The sequence below is a fragment of the Panulirus ornatus genome, chromosome 4, assembly GCF_036320965.1.
Source record: "Panulirus ornatus isolate Po-2019 chromosome 4, ASM3632096v1, whole genome shotgun sequence".
NCBI classification, from domain to species: Eukaryota; Metazoa; Arthropoda; class Malacostraca; order Decapoda; family Palinuridae; genus Panulirus; species Panulirus ornatus.
The window spans coordinates 50263386-50286005 of NC_092227.1; the positions used below are offsets into that span (position 1 = coordinate 50263386).

Sequence of the window (22620 nt, forward strand, 5' to 3'; positions counted from 1 at the left end):
TTGTGGGAGGTAAGCTGCTAGGAGTGAAAAGCTTGTATCAAGGGAGTAAGGCATGTGTACGAGTAGGAAGAGAAGAGAGTGGTTGGTTCCCAGTGAAGGTTGGTCTATGGCAGGGGTTTGTGATATCTCCATGGTTGTTTAAAATGTTTATGGATGGGGTGGTTAGGGAGGTAAGTGCAAGAGTTATGGAGAGAGGGCGAGTATGCAGTCTGTTGGGGATGGGAGGGCCTGGGAAGTGAGTCAGTTGTTGTTCGCCGATGAGACAGCACTAGTGGCTGATTCAAGTGAGAAACTGCAGAAGTTGGTGACTGAATTTGGAGAAATGGGTGAAAGGAGAAAGTTGAGAGTAAATGTAAATAAGAGCAAGGTTATTAGGTTCAGTAGGGTTGAGGGACAAATTAGATAGAAGGTAAGTCTGAATGGAGAGAAATTGGAGGAAGTGAAGTATTTTAGATATCTGGGAGTGGACATAGCAGAGAATGGAACCTTGGAAGTGAGTCACAGGGTAGGGGAGGGGGTGAAGGTTCTGGGAGCAATGAAGAATCTGTGGAAAGACAGAACGTTAACTCAGAGAGCAAAATGGGTATGTTTGATGGGATAGTAGTTCCAACAGTATTATATGGTTGCGAGGCATGGGCTCTCGATAGGGTTGTACAGAGGAGGGTGGATGTGTTGGAAATGAAATGTTTGAGGACAATATGTGGTATGAGGTGATCTGATTAAGTAATGAAAGGGTAAGAGAGATGTGTGGAAATAAAAAGAGTGTGGTTGAGAGAGCAGACGAGGGTGTGTTGAAATGGTTTGGACATATGGAGAGAATGAATGAGGAAAGGACAAAGAGGAGGTGGAGGAAAGAAGAAGTGGGAGACCAAATTGGAGGTGGAAGGATGGAGTGAAAAAGATTTTGAGCAATTGGGGCCTGAATGTACAGGAGGATGAGAGACATTTAAGTAGGCGAGTGAATTGGAACTATGTGGTATACTGGGGTTGATGTGCTGTCAGTGGACTGAACCAGGGGTGGAAACAGCAAGAAAGTCTCCACTTATCCGTGTTCTCTTGCATACATCATTCCACACATTCTTCTCCCAATGTTCTCCTCCTAGAACTCTTCCACTGTGTTTCCCCATGTCACAGGTGGTCCTCCTGTCATACTGACCTCTTTAATCATACTACTGTATGCTCTTTTTGTAAGCCAACCATCTTGCATTATTTGCACATTCCTAATCCTCCTCAAAGTATTACTTTTCACCTACTCTACTTTTGATACAAAAATGATGCATTAGGATTGCTTGTGAATGCTATACATTTCTTTTTCAGTTTAAAAAGCACACCAGAGATAACTGTAGCTCTCATCTTATGAAAGTTTAGTTATTGAGTGTATATAGTTACTACTAGAAGGGTGTAAGGCAAATTGATGAATATGTAGTTGTCTTAAATTTCTTTTGATCACAGTGATAAAACTAGCATGTCCAGAGCATTAATAAAACTGAACTTTTGCAAAACTCCACTGTATAATGTTATTGCCTCTTTCAGCATATCTGTATTCATTTAAACATTTCTAGTATTCACAGATGAGTTATCAATAGAATTCATATAACACTAACAAATCAGTTGACTGCTAAAGATTCAGAAATACCAAGTAAAGAGTACATGGTTAGTTTTGTCAACTAACTTTGCTATTTGTTAAACTGATTAATTTTAGAAATGTACACTCTTCTCAATGTTTATAGGATTTATTGATCTGGAGAATGGTACAATAAATATATGGGCATATGAAGTTACTTAATGTAGCAAGTGGAAGTCCTTAATGCCTCTCTCGCATACACCATTTCACACATTTATCCACCATTTCTCTCCTTCCAGTACTCTTCCCCTCTGTTTCCTTGTGTCACACGTGGTCTTCCTCTCACTCCAAGCCCTTTAATTGTAGTACCACACAATTTTCTTTTAAACTCCCCGTCTTGCTTTCTTTCTACGTGTCCAAACCATCTTAAAGTATTACATTTCACCCACTTTACCACTCCACAATTAATTCCCTTATCATTACCTTCCATACTAGATCACTCATACATCCTCTCATATCTTTCTCCATTCTCCATTCTCTGTGACTCATTCCTTGTCCTAGTTTCAGCTGCATAGGTCAGTGTCGGGAGGACTTTTAATCTTTTCTTCATTTCCATACTTACACATCTACCTTTCTTAATTCAGTGAAGGTATCCAATGACTCTTTTGCCATGTACTGCTCTCCCATATCTTTCCTTGTATATCACCAAACTAAACCAAGATAGCTCTTGAATACTTAAATTCACCTCACCTCTTCCAGTCTTTCTAACCCCAGATCTGTAAAACAGTTTAGTGCACTTTCTTCTTTCACTCTAAAGGGTTTTCCCAAATCAATACTTTCGCTTTGTTTCCTTTCATACTTCATTAATTTACTTTTTCTCACAATTAACTTCAATTATGTACATTTGCTTACATCATGCGACACACTTTCAACCTTCTGCAACTACTCTTCGCTTTCAGCAAACAACACAGTATCATCTGCAAATGGGCTTGTCACTAGCCACCCATCCTCACAGTCACCACCATCTCTGTACCCCTTTTTCCAGTTTTGCTTTCCTCTCTCTTTTCACCCCATCCATTTATATGTTGAAAAGCCATGATGACATCATACATCCCAGCCTCCCACACACATTTGTACCAAAAACTTTGCTCAACTCTCCATCCGCTTGTACATATGCATTTGCTATACAATTAAAGGCTTTCACACCATATGGCATTTGTTCCCTTACCCCTTTATACTTAACACATCCCATAAAGCATTTCCCTTGACTCTCATACGCTTTCCCCAGTTTCATAAAAGCTCAATGTAAGTTCTTACCTTTTGCCAAATTGTTTTGCACAGTCAATTTAGCCACAAAAAAATCTGATCCACGCATTCCTTTACCTCTCCTGAAACCCCCTTGCTGTACACTTAATCAGTCACTTCCATCACTGTGTCAATCAGCACTTGCATACACCTTTCCTGTCATACTTGTCAGGCGTATTCCCTTGTAAATGCTATATGCATCCTTAGCACCTCTTCCTTTGAATAAAGGAACAATAATAGCTTTTGCCCAATCCTCAGGTACAACCCTGTGTCCATACTAAATTACATATCATATGCATCCTCTTTATCACACTTTTTTCTCCATACTTCAATATATCAGCTGTTGTTCATTCACTCCAGTTGCCTTTCCTACCTGCAGCCTCATTTTCACCCTTTTCACCTTTCTTTATCCTATGGGCCCCTACAATTGTATCCTTTTCCTTCCATCCTCCATACTCATGCTTGTAACATTTGTTACTTCACATTCTCCCACATTTATCAGCTTTTCAAAATACTCTTTCCATCTTCCTATCACTTCCACCTTTAGCTTCAGCAACTTCCCTTCCTTTCTTCTAACATTAATGTTTCCACTTTTACATTCATCTCTTCTTTTTTGCCTCCTTTCGGTACAGTTTTTTGTAATGTTTCTTAAACTTTTCGCTCAGTTTTCTTTCAAAATCTTCCTCTACTCTTTCTTTGCTCTCCTGTCAACTTTTTGATGTTCCACTTACACTTATTTTTCCTTCCTTTGCTAAACTTCTAGTGGTACCTTCTTTTTAAGCAATATACCATTTACCTTTTTTTCTCTTCCACGGCAAAAATTCTCTTTTTCAGATTGTTCAGAGTCGAGGGAAATATGTCTCATGTCAATACAAAGTACCCTAATTCAGAAGTGTTGTGAGTCCAAGATGATGCAATTTAAAATGTTGCAAGTGGAAGCCCTGATGTATATTTAAACCTTGTTGGATTATGCATTGTAGATATATGAATTACAGATTGATAAGGTATTCTTTTACAAATAACTACTGTTTTGTTATACAGGGCAGTGCTGGTGGAGCCCATGAAATTACGGCATGTTATTGATTTATCAAGAGATCTTTAAGAATGTTAGGGATGTTTTCATGTAAGGTGAAACTGGTTAGTGGGAAAGTGGTTTGGTTGTTGAATATGATTTCAATATACTGAAAACTAAAGAATTTTGCTTTACTTAAATCCATTTTTGGTATCTTTAATATACACAATATTTTTGATAAGGCTGTTTACTGGACATAGGATCGTTAAATTATTCTCACTGGAGAGACAAGTTATTTTTTGTGTTAGCTAGGATTCATCATTTGATAATGTTTTTCAAATCCTTCATAATTTAGCAGAATGTGAAATTGCTCCAATTGGAAGGAAACCTTTCATGGTGCAAGCTTGGAAGTTTCGTTGATATGATATGCTTTTTTCAGTTCGATATAATGGCAGTAATTTGAATATACAATCAGTGTTATAATTAACTTTCTTCCATTAATCTTCGATCCCCTACTCTTATAGAGTCAAGAATTCACAGCTGATCTGGAGAACTGTCAAGATCAGCCAAGCAGGAATTTACTGTGGGGTGCACAAGTTGAGAATGTATTCCACAATTAAAGCCTTTCTATCCAACATGTCTTGCAAGCTCAACAGATATAAAGGGATTTGGAAACTCACTATGACTTTTCCCAAGAGATATTTGATGAGCAGTGTTCCCTATAAAGATGTGTGGCCCTGAGAAGATAAAGCCAAATGAAGACCTCAACAAATAAAAGAATCTCATAGGAGTTCATGCTTAGCATAGAATAATAGTACCATAATGTTTTCTTCATCTAGCATTGGTACATTCAGGTATTTTTCTGTTAATTTAATCCTCTTTTCATTCATGATGTTGTGGTAAAAGTGCATAATTCTGGATTTTCTCCTGATGACCGTTGAGGTTTGAGACTGAATGGCAGAACGGCTATACAATGAAGCTCTGGCCGAATGATGTCATAAGTGAGAAAGTCTGGTTATGGTTTAGTGTGTGGGTATGATATTGGTTTTGAGTATACAGGTAACTCTCAGTTTATGTGTAATTGATTTTTGATGTTTAGAGTAATACACATGGTCCATTTACACCTTTTTTGATTCATGCAGGCTTAAGTTTTGAATAATATGATCATCATTGGGCTGGCAGCATGGTGAGGTGGCATTGCCAGCGCCGTGAGAGGAGCACATGTATACAGGGCATGTATGCAGTCTGTAGTTACAGAGTGCTACAGTATTTTTTGCTGCAGCATACTGTATGTTCCATGTGTTGACCCTTGCATCATGCCACCAAAGCATCTTGTAAGTTCTTTTGATACCAGTGGTGCTAAGAAGCATAAGGCTATCACCACTGATGTTAAGATGGATGTACTCAAACATTGTAGAGAGGTGAACTAACTGCTGATAGTAAGCATGCCTTTAGACTTCATGAATCTACTCTATGGAAAATTTGTGATAATACAGAGAAGATTAAGGAGAGAGCCAAAAGTGGAACATTAATCAGTGTATCTGAGATCTCCTATTCTCAAAGTTCAGTTATGGAGAGAATGGAACAGATATTAAGGACATAGATTGAACACCAAACTAGTGAAAATGTTCCCATCAGCATTCTTGTGATATAAGCAAAGGCCCAGAATAAATATATATATATATATATATATATATATATATATATATATATGTGAATAAGAGCAAGGTTATTAGGTACAGTAGGGTTGAGGGTCAAGTCAATTGGGAGGTGAGTTTGAATGGAGAAAAACTGGAGGAAGTGAAGTGTTTTAGATATCTGGGAGTGGATCTGGCAGCGGATGGAACCATGGAAGCGGAAGTGGATCATAGGGTGGGGGAGGGGGCGAAAATTCTGGGAGCCTTGAGGAATGTGTGGAAGTCGAGAACATTATCTCGGAAAGCAAAAATGGGTATGTTTGAAGGAATAGTGGTTCCAACAATGTTGTATGGTTGCGAAGCATGGGCTATGGATAGAGTTGTGCGCAGGAGGATGGATGTGCTGGAAATGAGATGTTTGAGGACAATGTGTGGTGTGAGGTGGTTTGATCGAGTAAGTAATGTAAGGGTAAGAGAGATGTGTGGAAATAAAAAGAGCGTGGTTGAGAGAGCAGAAGAGGGTGTTTTGGAATGGTTCGGGCACATGGAGAGAATGAGTGAGGAAAGATTGACCAAGAGAATATATGTGGCGGAGGTGGAGGGAACGAGGAGAAGAGGGAGACCAAATTGGAGGTGGAAAGATGGAGTGAAAAAGATTTTGTGTGATCGGGGCCTGAGCATGCAGGAGGGTGAAAGGAGGGCAAGGAATAGAGTGAATTGGAGCGATGTGGTATACCGGGGTTGACGTGCTGTCAGTGGATTGAATCAAGGCATGTGAAGCATCTGGGGTAAACCATGGAAAGCTGTGTAGGTATGTATATTTGCGTGTGTGGACATATGTATATACATGTGTATGGGGGTGGGTTGGGCCATTTCTTTCGTCTGTTTCTTTGCGCTACCTCGCAAACGCGGGAGACAGCGACAAAGTATAATAAAAAAAAATATATATATATATATATATATATATATATATATATATATATATAGAAAGGGAGCTGTGGTTTCGGGCATTATTGCATGACAGCTGGGGACTGAGTGTGAGCGAATGGGGCCTTTGTTGTCTTTTCCTGGCGCTACCTTGCGCACATGAGGGGGGAATGGGATGTTATTCCGTGTGTGGCGGGGTGGCGATGGGGGTGAGTAGGGGCAGACAGTGTGAATTGTGTGCATGTGTGTATATGTGTTTGTCTGTGTGTGTATATATGTGTGTATGTTGGGATGTGTGGGTGTGTATGTTTGCGTGTGTGGACGTGTGTGTGTGTGTGCATGTGTATGGGGGTGGGTTGGGCCATTTCTTTTGTCTGTTTCCTTGTGCTACCTCGCAGGAGCGGGAGACCGACAAAGCAAAATAAATAAAATAAATATATATTATCCCTCGGGATAGGGAAGAAAGAATACTTCCCAAATATTCCCTGCATTTCGTAGAAGGCGATTAAAGGGAATGGAGCGGGGGGCTTGAAATCCTCCCTTCTCGTTTTTTTATTTTCCAAAAGAAGGCACCGAGAAGGGGACCAAGTGAGGATATTTCCTCAAAGGCTCAGTCCTCTGTTCTTAACGCTACCTCGCCAATGTGAGAAATGGCGAAAAGTATGAAAAAAAAAGAAGTGGTAGAGGATGTGTGGATCAGGTGTTTGCTTTGAAGAATGTATGTGAGAAATACTTAGAAAAGCAAATGGATTTGTATGTAGCATTTATGGATCTGGAGAAGGCATATGATAGAGTTGATAGAGATGCTCTGTGGAAGGTATTAAGAATATATGGTGTGGGAGGAAAGTTGTTAGAAGCAGTGAAAAGTTTTTATCGAGGATGTAAGGCATGTGTACGTGTAGGAAGAGAGGAAAGTGATTGGTTCTCAGTGAATGTAGGTTTGCGGCAGGGGTGTGTGATGTCTCCATGGTTGTTTAATTTGTTTATGGATGGGGTTGTTAGGGAGGTAAATGCAAGAGTTTTGGAAAGAGGGGCAAGTATGAAGTCTGTTGGGGATGAGAGAGCTTGGGAAGTGAGTCAGTTGTTGTTCGCTGATGATACAGCGCTGGTGGCTGATTCATGTGAGAAACTGCAGAAGCTGGTGACTGAGTTTGGTAAAGTGTGTGGAAGAAGAAAGTTAAGAGTAAACGTGAATAAGAGCAAGGTTATTAGGTACAGTAGGGTTGAGGGTCAAGTCAATTGGGAGGTGAGTTTGAATGGAGAAAAACTGGAGGAAGTGAAGTGTTTTAGATATCTGGGAGTGGATCTGGCAGTGGATGGAACCATGGAAGCAGAAGTGGATCATAGGGTGGGGGAGGGGGCGAAAATTCTGGGGGCCTTGAAGAATGTGTGGAAGTCGAGAACATTATCTCGGAAAGCAAAAATGGGTATGTTTGAAGGAATAGTGGTTCCAACAATGTTGTATGGTTGCGAGGCGTGGGCTATGGATAGAGTTGTGTGCAGGAGGATGGATGTGCTGGAAATGAGATGTTTGAGGACAATGTGTGGTGTGAGGTGGTTTGATCGAGTGAGTAACGTAAGGGTAAGAGAGATGTGTGGAAATAAATAGAGCGTGGTTGAGAGAGCAGAAGAGGGTGTTTTGAAGTGGTTTGGGCACATGGAGAGAATGAGTGAGGAAAGATTGACCAAGAGGATATATGTGTCGGAGGTGGAGGGAACGAGGAGAAGAGGGAGACCAAATTGGAGGTGGAAAGATGGAGTGAAAAAGATTTTGTGTGATCGGGGCCTGAACATGCAGGAGGGTGAAAGGAGGGCAAGGAATAGAGTGAATTGGAGCGATGTGGTATACCGGGGTTGACGTGCTGTCAGTGGATTGAATCAAGGCATGTGAAGCGTCTGGGGTAAACCATGGAAAGCTGTGTAGGTATGTATATTTGCGTGTGTGGACATATGTATATACATGTGTATGGGGGGGGGGGGTTGGGCCATTTCTTTCGTCTGTTTCCTTGCGCTACCTCGCAAACGTGGGAGACAGCGACAAAGTATAATAAAAGAAAAAAAAATAATATATATATATTAGTATATATATATATATATATATATATATATATATATATATTTTTTTTTTTTTTTTTTGCTTTGTCGCTGTCTCCCGCATTTGCGAGGTAGCGCAAGGAAACAGACGAAAGAAATGGCCCAACCCACCCCCATACACATGTATATACATACGTCCACACACGCAAATATACATACCTACACAGGTTTCCATGGTTTACCCCAGACTCTTCACATGCCCTGATTCAATCCACTGACAGCACGTCAACCCCGGTATACCACATCGATCCAATTCACTCTATTCCTTGCCCTCCTTTCACCCTCCTGCATGTTCAGGCCCTGATCACACAAAATCTTTTTCACTCCATCTTTCCACCTCCAATTTGGTCTCCCACTTCTCCTCGTTCCCTCCACCTCCGACACATATATCCTCTTGGTCAATCTTTCCTCACTCATTCTCTCCATGTGCCCAAACCATTTCAAAACACCCTCTTCTGCTCTCTCAACCACGCTCTTTTTATTACCATACATCTCTCTTACCCTTTCATTACTTACTTGATCAAACCACCTCACACCACATATTGTCCTCAAACGTCTCATTTCCAACACATCCACCCTCCTCTGCACAACTCTTTCTATAGCCCATGCCTCGCAACCATATAACATTATTGGAATCACTATTCCTTCAAACATACCCATTTTTGCTTTTTGAGATAATGTTCTCGCCTTCCACACATTTTTCAACGCTCCCAGAACTTTCGCCCCCACCCTGTGACCCACTTCCGCTTCCATGGTTCCATCCGCTGTCAAATCCACTCCCAGATATCTAAAACACTTCACTTCCTCCAGTTTTTCTCCATTCAAACTTACCTCCCAATTAACTTGTCCCTCAACCCTACTGTACCTAATAACCTTGTTCTCATTCACATTTACTCTCAGCTTTCTTCTTTCACATGCTATAACAAACTCAGTCACCAGCTTCTGCAGTTTCTCACCCGAATCAACCCCTAGCGCTGTATCATCAGCTAACAGCAACTGACTCATTTCCCAAGCCCTGTCATCCATAACAGACTGCATACTTGTCCCTCTTTCCAAAACTCTTGCATTCACCTCCCTAACAACCCCATCCATGAACAAATTAAACAACCATGGAGACATTACACACTCCTGCCGCAAACCAACATTCACTGAAAACCAATCACTTTCCTCTCTTCCTTCTCATACACATGCCTTACATCCTTGATAAAAACTTTTCACTGATTGTAGCAACTTGCCTCCCACACCATATATTCTTAATACCTTCCACAGAGCATCTCTATCAACTCTATCACATGCCTTCTCCAGATCCATAAATGTTACATACAAATCCATTTGCTTTTCTAAGTATTTCTCACATACATTCTTCAAAGCAAACACCTGATCCACACATCCTCTACCACTTCTGAAACCACACTGCTCTTCCCCAGTCTGTTGCTCTGGACATGACTTCACCCTCTCAATCAATACCCTCGCATATAATTTCCCAGGAATACTCAACAAACTTATGCCTCTGCAATTTGAGCTCTCACTCTTATCCCCTTTGCCTTTGTACAATGGCACTATGCAAGCATTCCGCCAATGCTCAGACACCTCACCATGAGTCATACATACATTAAATAACCTTACTAACCAGTCTACAATACAGTCACCCCCTTTTTTAATAAATTCCACTGCAGTACCATCCAAACCTGCTGTCTTGCTGGCTTTCATCTTCCGCAAAGCTTTTACTACGTCTTCTCTGTTTACCAAATCATTCTCCCCAACCCTCTCACTTTGCACACCACCTCGACCAAAACACCTTATATCTGCCTTTCTATCATCAAACACATTCAACAAACCTTCAAAATACTCACTCCATCTCCTTCTCACATCACCACTACTTGTTATCACCTCCCCATTAGCCCCTTTCACTGACGTTCCCATTTGTTCCCTTGTCTTACGCCCTTTATTTACCTCCTTCCAAAACATCTTTTTATTCTCCCTAGAATTTAATGACACTCTCTCACCCCATCTCTCATTTGACCTCTTTTACACCTCTTGCACCTTTCTCTTGACCTCCTGCCTCTTTCTTTTATACATCCCCCAGTCATTTGCATTATTTCCCTGCAAAAATCGTCCAAATGCCTCTCTCTTCTCTTTTACTAATAATCTTACTTCTTCATCCCACCGCTCATTACCCTTTCTAATCTGCCAACCTCCCACATTTCTCATGCCACAAGCATCTTTCATGCAAGCCATCACTGTTTCCCTAAATGCATCCCATTCCTCCCCCACTCCCTTTACGTCCTTTGTTCTCACCTTTTTCCATTCTGTACTCAGTCTCTCCTGGTACTTCCTCACACAAGTCTCCTTCCCAAGCTCACTTACTCTCACCACTCTCTTCACCCCAACATTCACCCCATTTTTGTACATATTCGCCATTTACCGCATTAGCAAGGTAGTGCCAAGAATAGAGGACTGAGCCTTAGGGAGAATATCTTCACTTGGCTCCCTTCTCTGTCCCTTCTTTTGGAAAATTAGAAAAATGAGAGGGGAGGATTTACAGCTTCCCTCCCTCCCCTTTTAATCGCCTTCTACGACACGCAGAGAATACATGGGAAGTATTCTTTCTCCCCTATCTCTAGGTGGAAGGATGGAGCGAAAAAGACCTCAAGCGATCGGGGCCCGAACATACAGGAGGGCGAAAGGCGCACGAGGAACAGAGTGACTTGGCATATAAAGAAGGAGTGGTGAAGACCTTTCAAGCAAGTTCTGGTTGGTTTGTGAATTTCAGGAAATGCCACAATAACCAAATGGCTGGTAAGGCTGCTTTTGTTGAAGTCATTGCTGCCAAAATTTTTCTGGGAACCCTCAAGACAATAACTTGGAAGTTAGTCTTTGTCTGTAAAGGATTTTTAATGTGGACAAGTCCAGATTGTTTGAGGAGAGAAGGCTTTCAAGAATGTGCTTTCAAGAATGTACATTTCTTGTGAAGAGAAGACTGCATCTGGATTCAAAGTTTATTACTTTTTGTTTTTATTTATAGGATTCATTGTTTAGTTTATACATTAAAGTATTTTGTCTTTTCTGGTTCTTATGTACTATAGCTTTCCACTGGTGTAACATTCAGTTCTGTCTTATTGATAAGGAAACCCTCAATTCTCTAGTACTTACATTACTTAAGTTCCAATTTTCAAGAGCATATCTATTGATGAAATTGAGACTTCCTTGATTTTTCCATGCAGCTCTCCAGAATACATAATATTTTTCTTTATTTTATTGATATTTATGGGTATTGTTATCTTTATGTGTTTGCTTACCTCACTCTTTGTAACAGTGACTACATGATGGAGAGCAGGTGAAGGGTTTAGCTTAAAAAACATACTTTTCACAAGCCAGAAACCAACTTTTTACATTACATGTACATCTCCAGTGAATTATTAATATCTTATATGATTCCAAGACTCACCTGTGTGCTCTGGCTTGAGGATGGGAGGCTGAAAAAGGAACTGGAAGGGAAAGATATAGCAGGGAGAGATACGCTGGAATAAGGGTAACTCTGATATATTGCTGTATCTGTATTGTGCTTGTATTTGAAAGTGAAAGTGTTATCAACACAGTATCTAAACAAATAATGCTTTATGGTAGACATTTGAACATAATGTGACAGCTTTACCAAAAATAATCACAGTATGAAGAGTTTCTTGTAGAAATTCTGCACAGGATTCATAGATTTTAGATATTACTGGATGGAGTTGATAAACTACTACCTGCAAGATTTAACTGTCAGCACAGGGTCAGGATTAGAAGTGTGGAAATAGTAAACATTTTTCTGTATATTTAACTCATCAGATTTACCCATTTGGAGACTGTGTACCACTTCCCTTATTAATTTCTCTCAGATTCCTTTAAGCTAAATGACATCTACATCTAAGGCATATGACTTTGGATGACCAGATATGACAAAAAATTGAAAGCATTCCATTGTATGCCAAATTTTATTTCATAAATTGCTATCCCTAAAAGATGATGATCCTCACACCGATCTTTGTTTTGATTAACAATGCATATTTTTTATCTGTGTGTTCTGAAATGTGAAGTTGGACCTCTGGTTACACTATACGAAGTGAAGTTCATATATCAAAGCTGTGAATTCTTTTTCAGGTGATGTATGTGCCATATTGCTTAGGATCAAATTACACTAGAAGCAGCTGCAGGTATGTTACGTGAGGACTTCAGTGACTTGCCAGAGTTACAGCTCTGGGGGTTTAAACCAAGTGATGTTAATCTTGGCACTGTGAAAAACTTGGAGAAGGTGCGCCTTGGTCAATTGTCAAGTTGGCGGTACAGATCGCATGTTAAAACATGTCTTGCTGCAAGTCATACCTTATCTGATGTTACATTGGAAGAGAAGGAACAGGTAATTTGTATTTTATTGTAAATATCTTTGATTGAAAATCTTATTTGTTTTATTTTGCTTTGTCGCTGTCTCCCGTGTTAACAAGGTAGCGCAAGGAAACAGACGAAAGAAATGGCCCAGCCCACCCACATACACATGTATATACATACACATCCACCCACGCAAATATACATACATATACATCTCAATGTACACATATATATACACACACAGACATATACATATATACACATGTACATAATTCATACTGTCTGACTTTATTCATTCCCATCGCCACCTCGACACACTTGGAATAACAACCCCCCTCCCCCCTCATGTGTGCGAGGTAGCGCTAGGAAAAGACAACAAAGGCCCCATTCGTTCACACTCAGTCTCTAGCTGTCATGTAATAATGCACCGAAACCACAGCTCCCTTTCCACATCCAGGCCCCACAGAACTTTCCATGGTTTACCCCAGACGCTTCACATACCCTGGTTCAATCCATTGACAGCACATCGACCCCGGTATACCACATTGTTCCAATTCACTCTATTCCTTGCATGCCTTTCACCCTCCTGCATGTTCAGGCCCCGATCACTCAAAATCTTTTTCACTCCATCTTTCCACCTCCAATTTGGTCTCCCACTTCTCCTCGTTCCCTCCACCTCTGACACATATATCCTCTTGGTCAATCTTTCCTCACTCATTCTCTCCATGTGACCAAACCATTTCAAAACACCCTCTTCTGCTCTCTCAACCACACTCTTTTTCTTTCCTTACATATCTCTTACCCTTACCTTACTTACTCGATCAAACCACCTCACACCACATATTGTCCTCCAACATCTCATTTCCAGCACATCCACCCTCCTGCGCACAACTCTATCCATAGCCCATGCCTCGCAACCATACAACATTGTTGGGACCACTATTCCTTCAAACATACCCATTTTTGCTTTTCGAGATAATGTTCTCGACTTCCAAACATTCTTCAAGGCTCCCAGAATTTTCGTCCCCTCCCCCACCCTATGATTCACTTCCGCTTCCATGGTTCCATCCGCTGCCAGATCCACTCCCAGATATCTAAAGCACTTTACTTCCTCCAGTTTTTCTCCATTCAAACTTACCTCCCAATTGACTTGACCCTCAACCCTACTGTACCTAATAACCTTGCTCTTATTCACATTTACTCTTAACTTTCTTCTTTCACACCCTTTACCAAACTCAGTCACCAGCGTCTGCAGTTTCTCACATGAATCAGCCACCAGCGCTGTATCATCATCGAACAACAACTGACTCACTTCCCAAGCTCTCTCATCCCTAACAGACTGCATACTTGCCCCTCTTTCCAAAACTCTTGCATTCACCTCCCTAACAACCCCATCCATAAACAAATTAAACAACCATGGAGACATCACACACCCCTGCCACAAACCTACATTCACTGAGAATCAATCACTTTCCTCTCTTCCTACACGTACACATGCCTTACATCCTCGATAAGAACTTTTCACTGCTTCTAACAACTTGCCTCCCATACCAAATATTCTTAATACCTTCCACAGAGCATCTCTATCAACTCTATCATATGCCTTCTCCAGATCCATAAATGCTACATACAAATCTATTTGCTTTTCTAAGTATTTCTCACATACATTCTTCAAAGCAAACACCTGATCCACACATCCTCTACCAGTTCTGAAACCACACTGCTCTTCCCCAAATCTGATGCTCTGTACATGCCTTCACCCTCTCAATCAATACCCTCCATATAATTTACCAGGAATACTCAACAAACTTATACCTCTGTAATTTGAGCACTCACTCTTATCCCCTTTGCCTTTGTACAATGGCACTATGCAAGCATTCCGCCAATCCTCAGGCACCTCACCATGAATCATACATACACTAAATAACCTTACCAACCAGTCAACAATACAGTCACCCCCTTTTTTAATAAATTCCACTGCAATACCATCCAAACCTGCTGCCTTGCCGGCTTTCATCTTCCGCAAAGCTTTTACTACCTCTTCTCTGTTTACCAAATCATTTTCCCTAACCCTCTCTCTTTGCACACCACCTCGACCAAAACACCCTATATCTGCCACTCTATCATCAAACACATTCAACAAACCTTCAAAATACTCACTCCATCTCCTTCTCACATCACCACTATTTGTTATCACCTTCCCATTAGCCCCCTTCACTGAAGTTCCCATTTGCTCCCTTGTCTTACGCACTTTATTTACCTCCTTCCAAAACATCTTTTTATTCTCCTAAAAATTTAATGATACTCTCTCACCCCAGCTCTCATTTGCCCTCTTTTTCACCTCTTGCACCTTTCTCTTGACCTCTTGCCTCTTTCTTTTATACATCTTCCACTCATTTGCATTTTTTCCCTGCAAAAATCGTCCAAATGCCTCTCTTTTCTCTTTCACTAATAATCTTACTTCTTCATCCCACCACTCGCTACCCTTTCTAATCAACCCACCTCCCACGCTTCTCATGCCAGAAGCATCTTTTGCGCAAGCCATCACTGCTTCACTAAATACATCCCATTCCTTCCCCACTCCCCTTACCTCCTTTGTTCTCACCTTTTTCCATTCTGTACTCAGTCTCTCCTGGTACTTCCTCACACAAGTCTCCTTCCCAAGCTCACTTACTCTCACCACTCTCTTCACCCCAATATTCTCTCTTCTTTTCTGAAAACCCCTGCAAATCTTCACCTTCGCCTCCACAAGATAATGATCAGACATCCCTCCATTTGCACCTCTCAGCACATTAACATCCAAAAGTCTCTCTTTCACGCGCCTATAATTAACACATAATCCAATAACGCTCTCTGGCCATCTCTCCTACTTACATACGTGTACTTATGTATATCTCGCTTTTTAAACCAGGTATTTCCAATCACCAGTCCTTTCTCAGCACACAAATCCTCAAGCTCTTCACCATTTCCATTTACAACACTGAACACCCCATGTATACCAATTATTCCCTCAACTGCCACATTACGCACCTTTGCATTCAAATCACCCATCACTATAACCCGGTCTTTTGCATCAATACCACTAACACACTCATTCAGCTGCTCCCAAAACACTTGCCTCTCATGATCTTTCTTCTCATGCCCAGGTGCATATGCACCAATAATCACCCATCTCTCTCCATCAACTTTCAGTTTTACCCATATCAATCTAGAATTTACTTTCTTACACTCTATCACATACTCCCACAACTCCTGTTTCAGGTAGTGCTACTCCTTCCCTTGCTCTTGTCCTCTCACTAACCCCTGACTTTACTCCCAAGACATTCCCAAACCACTCTTCCCCTTTACCCTTTAGCTTCGTTTTACTCAGAGCCAAAACATCCAAAATTACCAAAATTACTGCTTATAAATGTTCATTGATTTCAAAAGTGGGTGAAAATTAAGTTGTTACATCATTTGAAAATGCAATATGATTTTTAAGCTTGCCAGTTGAGCAACCATGATTTAGAAGACACTAGAAGATTGTGAATAATAGAAGGAAAACATGTACACCAAGACCTCTAGTTGGAATATTTTCAGTTTGCTTGGGCATCAGAGATGTAAGATTTAGATAGATAGATAGACAGGCTTACAACACTTTAGAATCAGGGTATATTGCTCTGTGACTTACCTTTGACATGTAAGTCTGAAAAAAATAAAAATTTTTACCTTTATGTTTTTAATGTCTGAAAGAATGTTTTCCATTAATAATGATGTATGCTATCATGATTTTAGGTATTTGTGTACTTAATAATATATATTTTGATTGTGTCACAGCAAAATTCAATTTTTGTTCCAGCAGTTAGCAAAATGTGTTCATTTGTGTTCCCTGTTACCCATTATTAATTGCATACACAGTGACTTTAGGTATTTCAGCATGTCTGAAAGGAATGTTTAAGATACTCATAAGATTGCAGGTTGTAAAGTGATTACTTTTGAAGTCAAATCAGAGGTGCTTAGGATGTTTAATACTGGTCAGAAATTTCTGGTTATAGTGAATTCTTTGGGTCCCACTCACTCTGTTACCTTTGTATTTTCATTGTATTACATAATTTGCTCTTAATGATGAAATATATTAGAATATTTTGAATTATTTACATCATCATGCATACTTCAATGATGTTACTGCAAAATACTACTTCACTGGGATTCAGTTCATATCCCACCAACTGGCACCAGTGGATGGTATGTAAACAGACACAGTTCCTGGACAGCATGGCATGCCATGGTTTGTAACTGCTAACCCATTACCTTGTAATATGTACAACGAAAGTAAGTGCAGACTTTTCATTGTGGCTGGCAGGAAATTTCAACTTGCTAAGGGAGGCACAACCACTGTAAGGAAATGTCAAGATAGAATAAGTTCAAGCTTTTTGTCTGTCAGTCTGTCAAGTGCTATTTTAATGAGTAGGAATAGGAGCAGTATGATAGATAGGCTGAAAACCTCTTTAGTGCTTGGATTGAAGACCAGAATTAAAGTAACGCACCCATGCCTGAACTGGTCATATGGAAGTGAAATTCATTATGTAATGACTCAAAGAGTGAAATAGCAAGTCAAGTAAGGGGGAGGAATTTCTTTTAAGTTCAAAAAGGATCACAATTTCTCTAACTTACATATGTTCAGCAAGGCAGCCAGTGTTGATGCTGAGGTAGCATAATGGTATCTGTAGCATTGAAAGAAAGGAAGAAAGTTACAACCTTCAACATATAGTTAAAGTAGATGAAACTGGGTTATTTTCAAAAAGAATGCTGTCAAGAACATTCATTGGCTCTTGGATTCAAGGCAGGCAAAGATTACTTGACACAGAAATTGGGAGATAATGTTGAGGGGGACTGAAATTAAACCCATACTTGTGTTTTGTTCTGAAAATCCTAGGGTAGTGGTTCCCAACCAGTGGGTCATGGTGAATTTTGTGGATAGGCCATGGGGATAGCATGAATTCAGTACTATATGTGATCATGTCTGAATGACCATGTTTATGGTTCTGTATGATACTTCAGTGTACTATTAATATAATTTTAGGATGTTTTAGTATTTCATTTTTATTGTATGTTTAATATTAACTCATATTAGCATGAATATTTCCCATAAAATGTACAAATGTTTATAGAATTTCTCTGAAAGGTTTGCTGCAATTTCTTCAGATAAGCTGTATTTCTCATGAAATATACAAATGTTGATAGAATTTCTCTCATAGGTTGGCTGCAATTTCTTCAGATAAGCTGTATTGGGCCATCACATTAAAAAGGCTGGGAACCACTGCTTTCCTCAGGCAGTTGAGGGCTATGAAAAAAATCATTGTTTCCTATGATCTGGCATTCTAACTCCAAGGCTTGGGTTATCCAGAAAATCTTTAATGACTGGTTTACTGCCTCTTTCTTTCCAGTGGAAGGGTGCCACTGTACTTGAAAGATATAGCTCATAAAGCATTGCTTCCTCTTGACAGTGCACCAGGTATTTGTCCACATGTTAGGACGGACAACCTTCTTAAATACATAGATCAGGGCCTGATTACCACCTTCAAGGCATATCACCTGATGAAGGCATTCTGGCAAATCCTCAAAATTGCATATGGGGAGGGTAAACCTTTGGTCCGGGAGTGGTTAAGGAATTATGACATTGTGAATGCTTTACACAGCATTGCCCAGTCATGGAAGGAAATTGAATCAATGAGACAGGCTGGTACCTGGGGTAAGCTGTGGCTTAAGTTTATGCATAGTTTCACAGACTTTGGGCAGGATGAAACAATGCCTCAAATACAGTTTACAATTGTGACTTGTTAGTTGTGTTAACTTTGAGGAAATTTCTCTTTAAACTCCTCTAGATGTAGATCTTTTCAAGATGAGAAATTTACTTGACAGATCTCCAAAATGAGTTTTGGGCCTTTGTCTGAAGGCCTCCCGCCAGACCTGGATGGTTGCTGAGTTGGCGGTGTACTATTGTTTCTTCTCACTGTGAGTCATTCTTTAGCCATGCCAAAGAGAGCACATTTTCATGGTTTTTTAGGGACAAAATTGTGTAGCTTTTGCAAGATTTAGGGTACCAAGCAGAAGATGCTCCCCTATTACTTGATGAATGGTCTGTCTTTGGATTGTATGGAGGGTGATTATATGGACATTAACTCTTTCAGCATTAAAAGTTATTAAGAGGAGACAGCAGAGGGTGTTCCTGTTACAGTTGGAGCCAGTGTTGCCGGTATTAACCCCTTGTCTCAGCCTAACTTTGACATCACTGTATTCATATGCATATTTGGTAGTCTTATACCTCATCATTTCACTTTTGACAGGTCTTGTAGTGATATTTTGGCTAAAGTAGGCATTTGTGGTGAAAGTAACAAAGTGGACAATTTGTTAGATGTTTTTAATGAAACAGTCATAAAACTTATTCAAGAACAAACAAGCAGTAGGAATTAATTGTGTCTTTATCTTTATTTGTGTTTGCCTTATGTTGAAAAATAGACCTTGAGTGTTTATTGGTCAAAAAATCATCATATTCAGACTCCAATTTTCACAAGAATGATGTCAGAGATGAAGGAAAGCAGAGGAGTTGAACATTTTTCACATGTCCACACAGCTGCCATCACAGTAAACTTATAATTTTGCTGTTATGAAAAAATTGGCAATATATTAGTTTTTTTTTTTGCTTTGTCGCTGTCTCCCGCGTTTGCGAGGTAGCGCAAGGAAACAGACGAAAGAAATGGCCCAACCCACCCCCATACACATGCCTTGATTCAGTCCACTGACAGCACGTCAACCCCGGTATACCACATCGCTCCAATTCACTCTATTCTTTGCCCTCCTTTCACCCTCCTGCATGTTCAGGCCCCGATCACACAAAATCTTTTTCACTCCATCTTTCCACCTCCAATTTGGTCTCCCTCTTCTCCTTGTTCCCTCCACCTCCAACACATATATCCTCTTGGTCAATCTTTCCTCACTCATTCTCTCCATGTGACCAAACCATTTCAAAACACCCTCTTCTGCTCTCTCAACCACGCTCTTTTTATTTCCACACATCTCTCTTACCCTTACGTTACTTACTCGATCAAACCACCTCACACCACACATTGTCCTCAAACATCTCATTTCCAGCACATCCATCCTCCTGCGCACAACTCTATCCATAGTCCACGCCTCACAACCATACAACATTGTTGGAACCACTATTCCTTCAAACATACCCATTTTTGCTTTCCGAGATGATGTTCTCGACTTCCACACATTCTTCAAGGCTCCCAGAATTTTCGCCCCCTCCCCCACCCTATGATCCACTTCCGCTTCCATGGTTCCATCCGCTGCCAGATCCACTCCCAGATATCTAAAACACTTCACTTCCTCCAGTTTTTCTCCATTCAAACTCACCTCCCAATTGAATTGACCCTCAACCCTACTGTACCTAATAACCTTGCTCTTATTCACATTTACTCTTAACTTTCTTCTTTCACACACTTTACCAAACTCAGTCACCAGCTTCTGGAGTTTCTCACATGAATCAGCCACCAGCGCTGTATCATCAGCGAACAACAACTGACTCACTTCCCAAGCTCTCTCATCCCCAACAGACTTCATACTTGCCCCTCTTTCCAAAACTCTTGCATTCACCTCCCTAACAACCCCATCCATAAACAAATTAAACAACCATGGAGACATCACACACCCCTGCCGCAAACCTACATTCACTGAGAACCAATCACTTTCCTCTCTTCCTACACGTACACATGCCTTACATATTCGATAAAAACTTTTCACTGCTTCTAACAACTTGCCTCCCACACCATATATTCTTAATACCTTCCACAGAGCATCTCTATCAACTCTATCATATGCCTTCTCCAGATCCATAAATGCTACATACAAATCCATTTGCTTTTCTAAGTATTTCTCACATACATTCTTCAAAGCAAACTCCTGATCCACACATCCTCTACCACTTCTGAAACCACACTGCTCTTCCCCAATCTGATGCTCTGTACATGCCTTCACCCTCTCAATCAATACCCTCCCATATAATTTACCAGGAATACTCAACAAACTTATACCTCTGTAATTTGAGCACTCACTCTTATCCCCTTTGCCTTTGTACAATGGCACTATGCACACATTCTGCCAATCCTCATGCACCTCACCATGAGTCATACATACATTAAATAACCTTACCAACCAGTCAACAATACAGTCAACCCCTTCTTTGATAAATTCCACTGCAATACCATCCAAACCTGCCGCCTTGCCGGCTTTCATCTTCCGCAAAGCTTTTACTACTTCTTCTCTGTTTACCAACTCATTTTCCCTAACCCTCGCACTTTGCACACCACCTCGACCAAAACACCCTATATCTGCCACTCTATCATCAAACACATTCAACAAACCTTCAAAATACTCACTCCATCTCCTTCTCACATCACCACTACTTGTTATCACCTCCCCATTTGCGCCCTTCACTGAAGTTCCCATTTGCTCCCTTGTCTTACGCACTTTATTTACCTCCTTCCAGAACATCTTTTTATTCTCCCTAAAATTTAATGATACTCTCTCACCCCAACTCTCATTTGCCCTTTTTTTCACCTCTTGCACCTTTCTCTTGACCTCCTGTCTCTTTCTTTTATACGTCTCCCACTCCCACTCCCACAGTTATTATGTGAAAATGTTTATCATATAGAATGTAAAGCAGTGATAATCAGTAATCATCAGACCACAAACTCATAAACGTACCTCTTTTAACAGCACCTCCCCCTCCAGCAGCCCCTTCTAAATGTAGATATTGGCACATCAATAAAGTTAAGTGGAATAACATGAAAATTCCTTTCTGACACTCCTTGGGTAAGTTTCTTTCTCATACGTGGTAATGCTTCCATCTCCACCAAACGCATAGTAGAGACAAACTGTTCTTCCAATCCATGGTTCAACCATTCTGAGGCGATTCAGACAAGGGTTCAGGCTTATTAGGTTTAGAATAATTCTCCTTCCTCCAACTCTCATTCAGCATTTATGACTACCTGTTATAATTGCAAGTACATTGCCCATAAGGCAAAGCACACCTTTCTTCTGAGGAATTTTGATAACCTCTCTTTATCACCTGCTGATAGGTCTTTCTGGACTTTGGCAAAGGGCCTAACTAACAACTTCTGTCAGTCTACCTTTCCTTCACTTCTTTTCTGGTGGTACTGTTGGTGTTTCTCCTGTAGAAAAAGCAACTCTCTTCAATTCTCGTTTTTCCTCAAACTCTACCTTAGGTGACTCTAACATTCCTTCATTCTCTGATGCTCCTCTTACCAATCCTATGCCCCTACCTGTAATCTCTTTTTGAACTGTCCAAAAAGGCCTCTCTCTTTGGACATGAGCGAGGCTGATGGTCCTTGTACTAAAGGAGTGCTCTTCTGAACCTGCACTTGTGCCTACTTGCCTGTTCCATTTCTGCTTAAAAACCAAAACTTTTCCTTCTTGGAAGCACGTGTTGGTACATTCCATCATTAAGAAGGGTGACTTTTCTAATCCTTCTAGCTATCATCCTTTCTTACTCCCATATCTTCAGACATCTCGAATCTCACAGTTTTCTCTCTGACCACCAGTATGGCTTCCATAAGGCAAGATCCACTGGTGATGATCACCAGTATGGCTTCCCTAAGGTGAGATCCACAGATGATATTCTTTCCTTTCTTACTAATGTTTGATCA

The 22620-nt window shown here is 40.5% G+C and overlaps 1 protein-coding gene across 8 annotated transcripts in view; it reads left to right on the forward strand.

Moving 5' to 3' along the window:
- Positions 1-22620, forward strand: part of LOC139766213 (DNA excision repair protein ERCC-8-like) — a 137429-nt gene that overhangs the window by 27657 nt on the left and 87152 nt on the right. For 2 of the 8 annotated variants that reach the window (XM_071694551.1, XM_071694532.1), the window contains exons 2-3: positions 4406-4735; positions 12683-12938. In XM_071694551.1, coding sequence (XP_071550652.1) covers positions 12738-12938 — 201 coding nt within the window. In that variant the 5' untranslated portion in view covers positions 4406-4735; positions 12683-12737. The other 6 variants (XM_071694568.1, XM_071694523.1, XM_071694541.1 and 3 more) reach the window with 5 other exon arrangements.